Source organism: Botrytis cinerea, chromosome 11, assembly GCF_000143535.2.
Source record: "Botrytis cinerea B05.10 chromosome 11, complete sequence".
Taxonomy (NCBI): Eukaryota; Fungi; Ascomycota; class Leotiomycetes; order Helotiales; family Sclerotiniaceae; genus Botrytis; species Botrytis cinerea.
Window position 1 is genome coordinate 1,946,562 of NC_037320.1, and position 14,906 is coordinate 1,961,467.

Here is a 14,906-nt window from a genome sequence, read left to right on the forward strand (position 1 = left end):
GGAATAAACAGAAATATAATGCAAGTTGACTGTGGTGTGGTACCCGTCAACTACTACGTGCTGCTGCTTAATAGATCAAGCGTGTCATTTTCTTTTTTTCTCCATGTATTATGCGGGTCATCTCGATCTCCTCTTGCATGGGGCTTCGATTTTTTAGGGGCGAGTAATCTAAATCCGCATCAGAACTTCACGCTGAATTTGAGAGTGGTCCAGAACATTAGAACAGGGGATCACGTTCAACACTATTAGCGTTCCTTTTCTTGTAGATCTTTTCCCTCTTAAATTTCAATACTGCAGTCTGAATGCCCTCAACTGGAACATTCAAGCTTCTCGGCGTTTCTTGGTGATCCTTCGTTACTACAAAAATTGCAAACTATAGCGAATCATGAGATGCAGACCTTCATTCTACAATGTATTCACTAGAGCCAGTCGGTCAAAACAGGAAACAACAAGGGGTGTGAATGTACAACACGAAGATGGCTATTTTTGATAGCCATCTAAGACTACCATTCATAAGTGGTTTTTCCCATGAAACGGCTATGATCGGCATTTAAGGCGTCGCTGAAAGGACCAGACACCACTTCTATCCTGTGAGGAATTGGTAGTGACAGTTTAGATCCACCTGCTCGCTTCTCATGCAAGAACATGGAAGGATCCACCTACGTAGACGGCTGTTGTATCCCAAAAGCTACGTGCAGCTGAGGTTTGCGGTTGGCTTAGTGAACCCAAAGCGGTAAATCATACCTCTCAAGAAGTGTATAAAGAGCAGAGGAATTCCCAACTAAAATAACATCAATCACATCATCAATCACATCATCAATCACTTCTATCACATCAACAAGTCCTTCAAACAAACAACATTCACCCGCTACTTCAAGCCTTCAAACTTCCAACACTTCATTCAAAATGCACGCCTCATTCTCCGCCGTCGTCACCACACTCCTCGCTGTCAGCGTTGCTGCTCTCCCAAACGTGAGCTCCTGAAATCTCGTGTTCTATGGTCTATAAAACTAACATTAAATTTCAGAACAATGGTGGTAGCCCAACCCACACCTGGGGCAGCACCTCCCCAACTGGAGTCCCAGCTTGTTCCGGCAGCAAATACACTTGTGAATCCAACGGACTCCTCACTCTCCTCACTTGTACCAATATCTTGAACGGTGTTGGCATTAGCATTCCAATCACTCTTAAGAACCGTGCTCTTGAGGAACGTGGAATTGAGGCTCGTACAAGCAAAGACGATGGAGATTACTGCTGTACTTCCGCCGGATTACTCACCCTCAGCTGTCTCAATGTTGCAAACGGTCTTGTTATCTTCTTGCCAATCACTCTATAAGGGAGGGGCTTAGGCTTTGATGAGTGGGAGAGATGAATGTGGCGCCAATATGAGATGAGGATTGGGAGAGGACTTGTTTTGTGAGAATGAGTGGGGAGGTAACATGGTTTCTGAAGCAGTTGTTTTTGTTTATGTTCGCGTATACGATGATGAATTTGAGGAGATGACGAGAGTTTAGTGAAGTTGGCGAGGTTTTGCGTAACATTCATTCAAATGCAAACTTATGATCTATATCTGCCTGTGCAATTTGATCTTGTATCTACGTCTCTTGTGAAAAAAAAAAACTTTCTTAAGTGTTGAAAGATTTGGAATTAATCCAAAGAGATGAAGCCGAAGATCTGACCGTGAAGTAAACTGTTGAATATGCTTACAAGACAGTATATTGCAACTCATCACAAAGATGTTCGCCTGCGACTCTACAAACTGTGCCCTTAATTAATCGGATCTAGACACAAGAATTTGGCTTCTGAGTAGTTTGTGCCTGTAAAATCATATGATCAACTAACCTGTGTGGCCCTAACATAATCTTAACCATATTAATCACATGATATTGAAGTTCACATTATTTGAAATACTGTAACAAATCATTTGATTGACCAACAGCAAACGGATATGACTATGGCATGACTATAACTTAATAAGAACCGTACAAAAGTTTCATTGCAGTATCAGAATAATCACAAGGTCTTATACTATTGGCTCTCGGGTTTGAATTTCGTGGAAAGGGGATGACTCTACTCCTTAGAGCATCATTCCATTCATAGTTATGAGTGTGATCTATCACATGCTCTCTTCTTGGAAGCTCCAAATGAATTATGTTCTTCCATTCTTGATTCTATAATGATGGAAGCTTACAAGTTTAGTTTACCCATCGATCTGCCGTCCATTACTCTGCAAATAACATAATCGAGTGTGAGTTGTCATTATTCATGAATATCTGTTGGTACGAAAGGATACGGAAGACGTAGCACCCACGAATTGCGTGGGTCCTGTATGTCTAATTATATTCTATCTAAAGAGCTAGCTACGTATTGAAAGTAGTAAGTCTTGTATAGAATTACTGAAAGAGCTAGTGTCTTTCGCATTCGCTTAGGGATTTACTACAGTAACTATATTACAGTGGCAATTGAATTGAAGTCATTCACTTCGTTCACACCATATCATCAGGCTTGATGAGCTTTGATGTCTCCATGTGCTTTATTATTGTGCAAAACTAAGTGAATTTCTTGTACTCATATCGTTTCAATGTCTGCATGACTTCACTTGGTAATGTGCAAAGTTGATAGTAAATTCACTGGCTAATTGTAGCTTAGCGAATCAACACCGCTTCTGCTAACGCCGTACACTCGAGCCTTTCTAGATTCCAATTAATCACAGGGATTTCATTAAGATCTCCATATACATGACCATAGGACTAAGGTTATGCACTAGCGGATAAATTAGCGACTATCTTCTGCGTCGCTTTTTCTTATATAAGGTTTTCAATCATCACAATTATCCAACAACACTATTAAGATTTAACACGATAAAATCACATCGTTCATCACTCAATAGCTCATCAACGAAGAGATCCTTAGACAACTTACATACAAAATAATTCTCTCCTTATCAAAATGACCGGCGATACGTTGATCATCGATGCAGAAGGGGACCTAATTCTCTTATTCAATCCAGAAGAGTGTTCACCGTCTCAGACAGATGATGTCTGGACTGATGCCGATTCATCAGAAGATGATTTCAAGATTATAGATGAGCCATCAAATGCGGTGTGCAATATTCTGATCAAGACAACGGATATCTCGCCAACCAATATATCTGTTGAAAAACCATCCGAGCTAAATGATACTTCTTGGGTCGAATTAAAGCAAGTTCGTATGTTAGTATCATCTAAACATATGTCAATTGCTTCACCGGTATACAAAGATATGCTCAAGGCAGGCTCCCCAGAAGGTATCGAGCTGAAGAAAACTGGCAAGCTCGAATTGTCCCTTCATGATGACGATTCAAAGGCATGGAACATTTTACTCAACATCATACATGGACGTTTTCGATCTGTTCCTTTGGACATTAGTTTATCTATGTTCACGCAAATTGCACTCTTATGCCACAAGTATCAAATGCATGAGGTTGCTTATGTATTCACGCCAGCCTGGAAGATGTCAGCTGGTCACGAATCCGTGTCGGGAGAAGACATACCTCGCTGGATCTTCATAGCCTGGGTTTTCAATATGGCAGATGTGCTTGAAGAGATCACGAAAGGCATTGCTCTCAATTATACTGGAAATGGAATCAAAAAATTGCTTAGCATCACTAGTCTACCGATTCCACAACTTATTACAGGTAAGCATCTCAGGTCCTATCCAGTTTAACTTCTTTTTCCATTTGATCGTCTAACAAGCGCTAACCCGATTTTTACAGATCAACTTGAAAGTTCTCGCGAGCACGCAATTGGTGAATTGGTTGAAATGCTTGATTACACTATAAAGCGATATCAGGATAACAGCTCGAAATGTTCGATTGGAACCAGATACGGTGAAGGTAGAGAGCCTCACCGTAAGCACTGTGATGCAATGATACTCGGCATGTTGGTAAAAGGTGCGATTGAGCAAGAGATCTACCCACTTCCTACAAGACCATACAAAGAGTGGTCGTTCTCTATGTTGGAAAAAAAGATGAAGTGTATCAAGCCGACTTCTTTGTGTGCTGCCATGTCATTGATTCCAGATGACCATCACGATCAGGATCATGGGATCTCTAATATTATAACGTCATGGATCAAAAATACCGAACAACAAATCACCGGGCTTCAATTAGCATGTTTGAAGGAAAATGCATCACCGGAAATTCAATGGCCAACTCGATAAGAGTAAAAAGGTTCCATCTTTCATGATCGAAATGATAGAAATGATCAGCCTGTCAAGTTTTGATCTTGCTTTATGGCTGACCATACGCATTTTGATATGGATCTAGATCGATCATATTCTCTCATCCGACAGCCTGACGAGTGAGCAGGACAACGGACTAGATATTACAATAATCAATATACATTAATGTATTTGACTATTACTATCCTCGTGTGAATGTGAATACATGTGAAACTGAAGAACAAATGTCTATACAAATGAAGGATAATTGATATGTTTTAGATCCTTGACCACCTGCATGTGTGTATAATACATCGAGAAGGAGATGAACTCGTAGTGGATCGTACACGCGGAAAGCTATGACAAAAACAAATGATGATTGGGATTCAAATGCTGGACGTTCATTTACTAGTCGAGTTGTTTAAAAGACACTCTCTGTGGACATATGTGATCAAAATCGAGATGAAACTTCGTGGCACATCGGCATGCCAGAATTACGGAACCCGGAACTGGAAATTTGTACTTCGACTTTGAAGGGCCACAAGTGATAAGTCGAGGTGTACTGTAAACAAGGTTTCTATATGTTGAGATGGGTGCATCTGTTTTACAGTATCTGAGAATGATGTCTCTGGATCTAGAATGTGAATGTGGCAAGCTTAGCTAGACAAAATACAGCAATAGAGGAAATCGACAAAAACAATAAGAAGAGAGCTTCGAAATGAGAAGTACCTGAAAGGAAACACTTAATCTGACGACCCTATATCCAAACGAGAACTCAAGCTCAGCGTGAAAAAACAGGAATGTCGATCCTGATTTGTAGAGTCAAGACGATATCCTCTCAAGACAGCTGTGAGTGAGGCTGGCATTTTTGTCCCATTTATGCGTGTCTTACGTCAGGGTGTTACAGCCGTTTCGATTGACGTTCTATCGTCGCCTCTGGCGCGTGTCGTTTGAGATGTTCTGTTTGTTGTGAGACAATTGCGGGGCTGGCGCGGCTCGGTGGCGCAGCGAGCATTCTAATAATCAGTCACGTGAGCTGAGCAAGGCAGCACTTTGGATTCGGTTTGTTTTTGCATCTTCAACATAACATTCATTGCCTATTACCTATGCGGCTTCCTCGTTTTCCATCGAAATTTTTTCTACCAAATTCCACAAAATATTCACAACGATCTTCAAGAATGGCGGGCCAACAACCAAAAATTCCCACTCGCGTGATGGTCATTTCAGATACCCACACCTTCGAATTCAACGATGACGATATTCCACTATCACTATCCAAAATCCCATCAGATATAGATGTTCTTCTTCACTGTGGTGATCTCACCAAAGTTGGTGATTTATCTGAATATCGCAGCGCTCTTCAAATGTTAAAAGCCATCCCCGCCAAGTTAAAGCTCGTGATAGCCGGAAATCACGACCGGACTTTGGATAAAGCATGGGTTGTACGCAACCTCGGCCACAAATATACGAGCGAAGAATATGAAGAGGTTTTAGGGGAATGCGCTGCGGGCAATGAGATTATGAAGGGTGATATGGCGAGGGATGCCGGCGTCACTTATCTGGAGGAAGGGGTTCATGATTTTAGCCTGGAGAATGGAGCAGCGTTGAGGATCTATGCAAGTCCATATACGCCTGAGTTTTGCAGGTTCGGATGGGCATATGAAAGATATCAGGATCGCTTCAATGGCCCAGATGAACTCGATTTGGGGATGCAAAGTGTACCTGGCGCGGTCCGAATACCGAGTTTTGGAGAGGATGAAGGCGGTAAGAATATTGATATTGTCATGACTCATGGGCCTCCAATGGCTGTTTTAGACGAAGTCTATGGACGTGCTGGGCATGTTGGATGCTGCAATTTAATCAAGGCACTAGAAAGAGCAAAACCGACGTTGTTCTGCTGCGGGCATATTCATGAAGCGCATGGTGCAGAAGTAGCGACTTGGGGAGAGGATGGCATTTCGAAGATGAGGAAAGTTGAATGTGGGTGGCCGAGAATGAATATTGAACCTATTGAAGAAGGTAAAGAAACTTTAATGGTTAATGCAAGCATAATGAACTTGAGGTATCAGCCAACGCAAAAGCCTTGGTACATTGAACTCGCTCTACCAAAAACGACGACGACGGAGGTCGAGCTATAAAGCTTTCATAGGAAATTAGCATCATACAAAAACACTTTCCCCAATCAAGGTTGAACAATGAAGAGAGCTTTCAAGCAATGATCTTGGGCAAAGAGAAGTTAAAAACAAGAGCTCAAGGGAATATCAATTCAAATTACAAGTAGAATAAATTGTACAGACTCAATAGCAAGTGTGAACAAGAGCGAATTTTCGTCGAGATCTGAACAACACCCTAAATGGAAAATCGCGACCAAGCTTGGATGCTCCTATGAAGCCAACTAGAGGGCACCGAAAAAAGATATCATTACAAAAATAAAATGTATAATATGACATCACTCACTCGGCAACCTTCCCAAGCCTTCTTCGTAATCTCGCTGGGAACTTGCCCTTGGGCGGTAAAACCCCTAATGAGAAGTACTTGAAGTCCGGCTCAGGATTTTTATTGCCAGTCAACTCAATCTCGAATTTTGACAAAAACATCGCTATACTTCCGATAGATTCTTGCTTTGCATAAAATCGACCTGGGCAAATTTGCTGACCACCTCCATAAGGGATCCAGGAGCCGCTGACCGTGTCCGTGGTGAGTTTAGGTTTTGCGATTTTTTCAGATGGATGTTTACCTGAATCCGATTTTCTTGGGCCGCTGTATGGATTATTGGGGTAAAGAATGAAACGTTCGGGCCAAAAACTATCAACATCATGCTCTCCGTTTGCGCCTTCGTTCCAGACGTTCTTGTCATGACCCGCAAACCAGATACTTGCTAGAATCATGGCTTCTTTGGGAAATTTCCACGGACCTAGCTTGAAGTTGGAGGAGACAGTACTACGTTGAAGCGCCGCAGCATTTCGCAATCTCAGTTCCTCGCAATAAATTGATTGGAGCAGGAGGTTCGATAGAAGATCAGGCATTCGTTGGTCGAAATTTGCAGTTGGATGTAGTTTTTCAATCGAAGCAAGTTCAGCTTGGACTTGTGAGAGAAGATCCGGACGACAAATAATATCTAGAATACACCAAGCAATTGCTGGAATACTATTGGAATTTGCACTGTGGGGCGTTAGATTGCATTCGGAAGATCGTGTTCCATAGTACAGATCAACTTACCCCCATATCAAGCCCAGATCATTAGCCGCACGAGCTTGATCACCGAAGCCATTGATCTTAGAAAGATGGCGTGCTCGGTTTCGGAAAAGCCTTGAGCCATAATAAGGCTCCCATGACGTCTTATCAAGTTCCTTGTCGCTATGATCGAGATGTGCTTCTGCTGATCGATGCCATTCAAGAATACTCTTGACCATTTTATCTCTTATTCTGTATGCGTCGGGTATGAAAAATCTTGGAATACCCTTCAGCGGTCCTCCAACCTGAGAATCAAAGTTCCAAAAGTCCTCGGTGAATGTAGGATTGACTTCAAATATATGGGACCCACAAAGTGCAAGCGTGTTAGCATTGAATACTGCATTTTGTATGAAGGAGTACAGATCCGGAATATCCAGCCATTCGTTCGTTACCACACCAATTTTATCCAATTCTGTGCCAAGATTCGTTAGAAACCGAGCTACTACTTCTGCCAACCTCACACCAGTAAGGTTATCAGTATATGCATGGTGTGAAATATGGTGGTAACGCTGGTCTCCAGGCAAAGGGTTGCTATCTAGCAATGGCTTTGGTGAGGTTCCAGTGTTATCGTCTAAAAGCACAGAACTGGCTTCAGGGGGAGCGCCGAATATTCGTTCCACGATAGCTGCCATGGCAGGAATGGCAGTAAGATCCCGAGAACCGCGGAACAATTTGAGAATATATTCAGGCCCTGAAACAAAATAAAAGCTATCGGAGGCTACTCTTATTCGAACAGGTACATGAGGACCGAACCGTTCTCTGATCGCATTTATGAGCAAACCCAGATGGCCATGGATGAATCGCCATATACTCACATGAGATGTGCCATATATCCACGAGTGTCAAACGAAAAGGCTAAAAGGTTTCCAAATATAAAATCCGCTGATGGATCAATAGCGGGCGATTTGTCATTATTTTTACTGCGCACAGCAATGACAGATTTAATTGTGGTAACAAGGTAAGATACCAGGAAGGGCAAGAGGCAGGCAGAGAACGCCATCGCCTTCCAGCCCTCGTAAAGGTACAAGTTGTCCAGCAATTTCATATTCAACGCAACATTATTCGAGGACCCCGTTTGAAAAAGACTTGACAGAAAATGTGCTATAACTTGTGTGTCTGTCACTTTCTATTAAATACCCTCCCTTCCTCCCAAAAGGCGTATTCACCTAGCTAGGGGCACTTGCCTTTTATTGTTCTTACTATTGTTCCTTGACTCTTCCAAATATAAGGACAAATGTTTGCAAGTTACCTATCATAGGAAGCTCTTTGTTGTCATAGGTGCATTCCAACCACTCCATCTGGTAGTGCCTTCATTCCAAGATCTCATCCTGTTCAGTTCAAAACTTGTACATGAAAGAGGGTAGCAGACTTCTTCCGAGTTCGTCACGATCATCGTAAGACTTGGTATCGATGAACATATATATTTGGTCTAGGAAAGTTGGAGATGCATAAGGACCCTTACTAGGTAGGTTGGGAATGAAAAAATGAAGCCCACCAGACCCTGGTGGCCGACAATCCGTGCTTACATAAGCATGCCTTTTGATGGCATCTCTCACCAAACTTCTTTCCTCTTCTCTGATCGGTGTCATTCAGAGACTATATGGGATTACAAGATCATTCTCTCGGCTTACGAAAAGTCTATGGATCTGAAATCAATTCATGTGTCCTTGATGAAAGTTCATTAGGGTCAGAGTACATGCGAAGGTATGAGAATATCACTCATGTTGGTTGCTCCTCATTATCGGTGATGCCACGATATTTGAAGAATGTTGTGCAGAAACCAAAAGACCAAAGAGATATCTGGAACTTCAAACAATGCAATTGTCTCACTGTATGTACTAGGCAGATAAGAGAAGCAACACTTTGCAAGCCTGTTTGCAGCATCCTTTACATTAAAAGATTCAACTCTTTGTCCCTCCGCCAAAACATGTTCTTCTATCATTGACATTTTTATCCTTCTATTTATGTTCAAAAACGTCAATGGCTTTACCATGATATCCAATTCGTTGAATTTTCTTGCGTGAATAATGATATATCGTTATATCATCACCAGAACGCTTCCCATGTAAGGCTCTGCGAAGTTTACAACATGTCAAAACGCAAAGAATGCCACACTCCAAACTTTACTCCTCACTACTACAACCTTGATCTTCCGATCAGTGCAACTCAAGAAGATATAGAACAAGCACATTTTCGCCTTCTACAATTGGTTCATCCAGATAATTTACGAGGCCCAGAGCAAACGAGGAGTGTCAAAAATGCCATTCAACTGATCAATGAGGCTTACGAGGTATTGAGTGACGATGAGAAACGTTATCATCATCGAAATGTTTGTGAAAAGACTTTTGGTTGTCGTTTCAAATCTGATTTTCGACCACGGTTTGGACTTGATTTTTGGAATAGTCATTGGGGTAAAAAGCATCATGAAATTGACAGCTTCGCACCTAAACCGTGGCCGTGGGATTATAACACTTTATCAACTAAATTAATGTGCCCTACTGGAGGAAAAGCTGGTCTTCAATTTTGTACCGCTACCTGGGTGAATGTGGCACATATACTTGTGGACAACCTGCTACCTTACTCTATGAGCGACAACATATGGCGTCGTGTTGAGACCTGGAGAAGTGGAATCCCTGGTAATGAAACGACCAAGGACGTAAATCTCGATTTTCAACGGGGTTGCGATAATTTTAAGATCATGGTAAAAAGTAAAGAAGCATACATACCATGGTCACAAATTCCGGCAAACACTGATTGGCCAACATTAGGCAATCGGTGTCAACTATTTTGCGGCGATATTTTAATTGCACCTGTTAGCATTGTCTTCCTCATAAATATCCTCTTACTTTTAGTTAGTCTCCAGACTATCAAAAAGTCTGAAAGCCAACAACTGCCAGTCGTTTGGCGACCGTCGGCGATGTATAGCCCTGCATCGACTCATTCTACAATAGAGGATAGTATAGCACAATCACAACAACAGCCTGAGACTAGAGCATCGCACCGAAAAAGCCCCTTTTACCCTTCAGAGAGGGACTATTACGCAGATGAAGAATTCACACCATCGTACTCTCGGGAAAATCCGCAAAGCTACTCTGTGAAGGAAGTCTCAAGTCGGTATACAATTCCTTCAAAAAAATCGAAACCCACACGAGTTTCTAGCGTGACAACAAGACATGGCCGAGCTACAAACTCTGCCACTACCACCCCAAACACCAATCGGCACAAGGTCCCAAAAAAGCCCCGGCCTCGTTCTCCCAGTCCAAGTCCAAGTTCATCTACTTCAATATCCTCCACAACCCAACTCTCCAAGACCAACACCAAAGCAAAACAACCACCTTCCCCCGCCAACGCCTCCCAATTCTTCTCCCTAAACCCATCCGAAAAACACTACTACTATTCCAATCACGACCTCCCCCTACGCGAACGACGCAATACCTCTACAACCTACCCACCCACCCGTCAGCGCTACGTGCATTACGAAGACGAAAAAGACTGGGCAGACGATGAACGAACCCCACGTCTCTGCATGGCTTTAACGGCAACTGGGAAACCATGCGCTAGAAGAGTTTCAATGGCTACGCCGCTGAGCGGGAGTACGGTGGATGCGTTGGTTAGTCCGCTTTGTTTTCAGCATCGGCATGTGCGGAAATGGGTGAAGGGAGCGAGTGAGAGAGATCCGCCCTTGGAGGAGAGTGTGTCTTCGGTGGAAGTGGAGAGATTGCCTGAGGAGCAGAGGAGGAGGTCTTCGGTACGGTTTTTGGATGATGATGGTAGTGATGACGAGTATTAGGCTAAGTCATCAACTCGATTTGCACTAGATGACCTTTCTATTTGAAGCTTGTGTCATAAAGTTTATTCAAAGAAAGTTTACATATGAAAGGTCAACATAGATACCACAAATAAATATTAAGAAAAATCAAAATCCATTACAATCTCGATCATGATCAGGAAATACAGAACTCTATATTGATCCCCAAGCCCATTTTTAACCCCCAATTCTAGAGCTTATTCTAGCAATTCCTATTCCTACCGTCTACACGCCCCGTACGACACTATCCCTTCTTACTCGCGAGCTCCTCTCTGATTTTACGGAATCTCTATTTATGTATCTTCTATTTATTCTACTATAGTAGATAATTCCATCACAAATCACAAATCATCACTTATGCTCTCCATTTTCAAACTCACACTTCAAGCCGGACTAGACATCGGTAGATGCACGGGACATTTGTCGTTCATAAAGAAGTTATTATTATAGACCGTCCTAGATATCTACGATAATTATTAGCCAATATCGAAATATTCGAGAATTTCTTTCATGTAATAAAACTCTCTCTCATAGTTATAAGATAAGATCATTCAGAGTTATCATTCTCATAGACTAGTTAAGTAGAACAATTTGAGGCTGCCAATTGATGTTAACTAGATGCTTAACCTAATACATGATAACTAATCAAATATCATCTAGTTAACTATTCGCAAAATTATTATTCTAATCCATAATAGAAATTAAGGAAGGGTGAGTAAGGTATCGCCCGATTGAGCTACGAGTGTATTATCTTATCCTTCAGTTTATCTCTGTTGAATATTCGCGAGTTCGAGAACTCGAGGATCACAGCATGATATGAGTATTTGGAGGAATAATGAACATAAAAAAAGTGTCTTTGAAAAATTAACTTCGAATAAATATTTCAGACTCCTCATTATTCATAAAATCCCATGGTATCTATCTATGAATCAATCCATCTAGTCTTCTCCAAGCCTCTAAACCCCACTTCCACCCTTCCCATCCGCAGCCTCAACACCCCCATACTCCACCCTCTCCTCCTGCACCCCCCCAATCCCCACCCCCATCTTCCCATCCCCCACAGCCACATCCCTCACTCTATCATCCAGCAGACTATCCCCCGGCCTCGTCTTCCACGGCTTCGGCCCTCCTTTAGCAAAAAGCAATTCAATCTCCTCGAGCGTCTTGCCCGCCGTTTCCGGGTACGTAAAAAACGCCTGCACAGCCGCCGCAAAACACAAGACTCCAAAGATAATAAAAAGCTTCCAACTAATATTCTGAAACGCGCTCGGGATGAACAAACCAATCGCGAAATTGAACAGCCAGTTTGCTATCGACGCAAGCGCCATTCCCGTGGCGCGTGTTTCGAGCGACCAGACTTCAGCAGCGTAGACCCAGGCAATGGGCGCGAGAGTTACCGAGTAGAGAAGCACGAGAAGGTAGCAGAAGGCGATGACGGTGTAGGCTGGAGAGCCGGAGACTTGCACGCGCACGCTGAGGTTGCCGTCTAGACCGTCGGGGAGGTAGGTGCCGTAGGAGCCGAGAATGCCGCCTACGACAAACATGCAGATACCCATTCCGAGGGCGCCGTAGATCTGAAAGTTTGGGTTAGAAGATTATTGTGTTTGTTTTGGGAGAATAGGATTGGTTAATAGGAAAGGGCGTGCTTACGAGTAAGGGTCTTCGACCAGTTTTATCAATAAAGAAGAAAGTTGCTGCAGTCCCGATGATGAAAATCGCATATTGAATTCCAGACGAAACAAGCCCGATGTTTCCCGTCAAACTAGCCATTTCGAAAATATAAACCACGTAGTATGTCATGACATTCGCACCGCTCAATTGTTGCCATGCTTGCACAGACGTACCCGCCAGTGTACGCTTCCACATTCCGTTTTTGAAGAATCGTCTCCATCCCTTCTGGCCTTCACGTTCGGCAGCAAGAATGGTGGTGATTTCCTCCCATTCTGCGATTACGAGTGGATCGTTAATATTACCGCCTGCTTGGATATCTGCCAGGATCGCAATAGCTTCTTTTTCGCGTCCGACTTTTGCTAGCCAGCGAGGGGAGCGAGGAAGAAATGGAATACCCATCATGAGAATAACACAGGGAACAAACTGCATAGCCCACGCGGTACGGAATGATGCTGTGGGGGTAGACTTGATGAAGCTGCATCCATATCCCACGAAATACATGATGAAGATACCCCATTCAATAGACCATTGTTGAATAACGATGATAGATCCTCGACTTTCTTTCTTGGCAATCTCGGCGAGGTATACAGGTGCTTGCGAGGAAGTGATACCTACGCAGATACCATTGATGAAACGACCAGCAACTAACATGCCAATTCCATTACAGGAAGTTTGGAGGGCGGTGCCTAGTAACCACCAGATACAAGCGAAGAATAAAGAGTCTCGACGACCATACTTGTTGGATACTGGTCCGGCCATAATGGCACCGATTACTGAACCACCAGCCAAAGCGGAGCCAATACCTCCTTGAACGACACCTTGAGGATTGTTGAAGTAGTCTATATATTGGCTGGTACCGATAATGGCCGACATAGATGAAATGTCGAAACCAAACCTACACACACTTCGTTAGATCCGTTGTTCATATTCTGAATATTCAGCTGTGGGTTGTAGATTGTAGATTGTAGATTGTGATTTTAGCACTTACAGCATCCCACCAACGGTGGCGATAGAAGCCAGAAAGTAGACATTGTTGATCTTTGGGAGATGCACCATTTTGAGCAGTGAAGAACCAGGAAACCTTTCTTTCCTGGAGAAAGTGGAAGTCAAAAGATGAGATATTCACTCATCTTTATATAATGATAACATCGTATGGGGCATTTACATACATCATAAGCTTTACTCAAGACTATATATGGAATTTGTGGGACTCCCCACGGAGAGACTCCCCAAAGATGAAATATCATCTGTCATTGGTGCGCATATTACTTTCCTCGATGTCTATCCTGTATGAAGTTGAGATCTTCGGGATGGTTTTTTTTAGTGCCGTACTATGTTTCTTTAGGATGAAGGTTAATTAGAGCCCGTGCTTCCACCTATAATCCACATATTGAGTAATGTCAAATCACGATGAACTTCGGAAGCATCGAATCACTCATAACTTCAGATCGGGCCGTTAGCCAGGCCCGATTTTCTCTGCTTGTTCATAGGAGCGGATGCATGTGATATGGCTCAATGCTGACGTAGAATTGTGCGGGCTCCAGCAAATTATTTGTTGTGGAGATGTTGGGGCAATGCTCCAGGTTTTTTTGACAGCGTGAATCTTGGTTTGGGGTCTCCAGAGAAATTGAAGTTCAATGGGTCCACAGTATGTGGGTATATGTTTCGTGAATACCACGGCAATAACGAGCGGCATTGCCAAAAGTAGAATATCGAAACTTCACATGTAAATGCGATCCATAATTCAGTATCTGACACAGGTTTTGAAAGGTACGGCTATCTAATGAAGGGTGACATTGCAACGCATGTCGGTAAATATCACAGGCGCATCGGCCAATAGACATATTATGTGACGTAGGTTCCGTACGATGCGTAAGCATAGTTGTGGATCCTCACGGCCAGTACCATGTCGAATCTGATGATTACATGTGTGAATTCCAAATTCTGTGTTGCAACAAAAAGACCAAAGGAGAAACGCAGATGAAATATTTTA

At 42.8% G+C, this 14,906-nt stretch overlaps 6 protein-coding genes across 7 annotated transcripts; 4 read left to right on the plus strand and 2 right to left on the minus strand.

Annotated features, from left to right (window-relative positions):
* The first annotated feature begins 751 nt into the window (after nt 1–751).
* Nucleotides 752–1,581, plus strand: BCIN_11g05460 (hypothetical protein). The gene is made up of 2 exons (XM_024696076.1): nt 752–972; nt 1,028–1,581. Exons 1-2 carry the CDS (start codon nt 907–909, stop codon nt 1,334–1,336), a joined length of 375 nt encoding a protein of 124 aa, XP_024551879.1. The 5' UTR covers nt 752–906; the 3' UTR covers nt 1,337–1,581.
* A 1,318-nt stretch (nt 1,582–2,899) lies between these two features.
* BCIN_11g05470 (hypothetical protein) lies at nt 2,900–4,247 on the plus strand. Its single transcript, XM_001549029.2, has 2 exons — nt 2,900–3,676; nt 3,755–4,247. The coding sequence occupies exons 1-2, from the start codon at nt 2,950–2,952 to the stop codon at nt 4,198–4,200; spliced, it is 1,173 nt and encodes a 390-aa protein (XP_001549079.1). The 5' UTR covers nt 2,900–2,949; the 3' UTR covers nt 4,201–4,247.
* A 1,082-nt stretch (nt 4,248–5,329) lies between these two features.
* BCIN_11g05480 (hypothetical protein) lies at nt 5,330–6,469 on the plus strand. The gene has a single exon (XM_001549030.2). The coding sequence runs from the start codon at nt 5,379–5,381 to the stop codon at nt 6,336–6,338; it is 960 nt and encodes a 319-aa protein (XP_001549080.2). The 5' UTR covers nt 5,330–5,378; the 3' UTR covers nt 6,339–6,469.
* Nucleotides 6,470–6,586: 117 nt separating this feature from the next.
* BCIN_11g05490 (hypothetical protein) lies at nt 6,587–8,865 on the minus strand. 2 transcript variants are annotated; one of them, XM_024696077.1, is made up of 3 exons: nt 8,250–8,865; nt 7,420–8,193; nt 6,587–7,362 (listed from the first exon to the last, which is right to left on the minus strand). In XM_024696077.1, exons 1-3 carry the CDS (start codon nt 8,477–8,479, stop codon nt 6,654–6,656), a joined length of 1,713 nt encoding a protein of 570 aa, XP_024551881.1. In that variant the 5' UTR covers nt 8,480–8,865; the 3' UTR covers nt 6,587–6,653. The 2 variants fall into 2 exon arrangements, with proteins under 2 accessions (XP_024551881.1, XP_024551880.1); XM_024696078.1 differs by having other exon boundaries at nt 7,420–8,865.
* A 512-nt stretch (nt 8,866–9,377) lies between these two features.
* BCIN_11g05500 (hypothetical protein) lies at nt 9,378–11,375 on the plus strand. Its single transcript, XM_001549032.2, has one exon. It carries the CDS (start codon nt 9,524–9,526, stop codon nt 11,222–11,224), a length of 1,701 nt encoding a protein of 566 aa, XP_001549082.1. The 5' UTR covers nt 9,378–9,523; the 3' UTR covers nt 11,225–11,375.
* Nucleotides 11,376–12,130: 755 nt separating this feature from the next.
* Nucleotides 12,131–14,003, minus strand: BCIN_11g05510 (hypothetical protein). The gene is made up of 3 exons (XM_001549033.2): nt 13,902–14,003; nt 12,893–13,808; nt 12,131–12,816 (listed from the first exon to the last, which is right to left on the minus strand). The coding sequence occupies exons 1-3, from the start codon at nt 13,967–13,969 to the stop codon at nt 12,199–12,201; spliced, it is 1,602 nt and encodes a 533-aa protein (XP_001549083.2). The 5' UTR covers nt 13,970–14,003; the 3' UTR covers nt 12,131–12,198.
* Between the last annotated feature and the right edge of the window lie 903 nt (nt 14,004–14,906).

What these genes read in the sequence shown, in the direction of transcription:
- BCIN_11g05470 (XM_001549029.2), top strand. Translation starts at nt 2,950, where the DNA reads ATGACCGGCGATACGTTGATCATCGATGCAGAAGGGGACCTAATTCTC. An exon ending in GATTCCACAACTTATTACAG is followed by an intron (nt 3,677 to 3,754) that starts GTAAGCATCTCA and finishes CGATTTTTACAG; the next exon opens with ATCAACTTGAAAGTTCTCGC.
- BCIN_11g05500 (XM_001549032.2), top strand. Translation starts at nt 9,524, where the DNA reads ATGTCAAAACGCAAAGAATGCCACACTCCAAACTTTACTCCTCACTAC.
- BCIN_11g05460 (XM_024696076.1), top strand. Translation starts at nt 907, where the DNA reads ATGCACGCCTCATTCTCCGCCGTCGTCACCACACTCCTCGCTGTCAGC. An exon ending in GCGTTGCTGCTCTCCCAAAC is followed by an intron (nt 973 to 1,027) that starts GTGAGCTCCTGA and finishes ATTAAATTTCAG; the next exon opens with AACAATGGTGGTAGCCCAAC.
- BCIN_11g05480 (XM_001549030.2), top strand. Translation starts at nt 5,379, where the DNA reads ATGGCGGGCCAACAACCAAAAATTCCCACTCGCGTGATGGTCATTTCA.
- BCIN_11g05490 (XM_024696077.1), bottom strand. Translation starts at nt 8,479, where the DNA reads ATGAAATTGCTGGACAACTTGTACCTTTACGAGGGCTGGAAGGCGATG. An exon ending in GGATATATGGCACATCTCAT is followed by an intron (nt 8,194 to 8,249) that starts GTGAGTATATGG and finishes AAATGCGATCAG; the next exon opens with AGAACGGTTCGGTCCTCATG. An exon ending in GATCTGGGCTTGATATGGGG is followed by an intron (nt 7,363 to 7,419) that starts GTAAGTTGATCT and finishes AACGCCCCACAG; the next exon opens with TGCAAATTCCAATAGTATTC.
- BCIN_11g05510 (XM_001549033.2), bottom strand. Translation starts at nt 13,969, where the DNA reads ATGGTGCATCTCCCAAAGATCAACAATGTCTACTTTCTGGCTTCTATC. An exon ending in GCCACCGTTGGTGGGATGCT is followed by an intron (nt 13,809 to 13,901) that starts GTAAGTGCTAAA and finishes AAGTGTGTGTAG; the next exon opens with GTTTGGTTTCGACATTTCAT. An exon ending in CTGGTCGAAGACCCTTACTC is followed by an intron (nt 12,817 to 12,892) that starts GTAAGCACGCCC and finishes CCAAACTTTCAG; the next exon opens with ATCTACGGCGCCCTCGGAAT.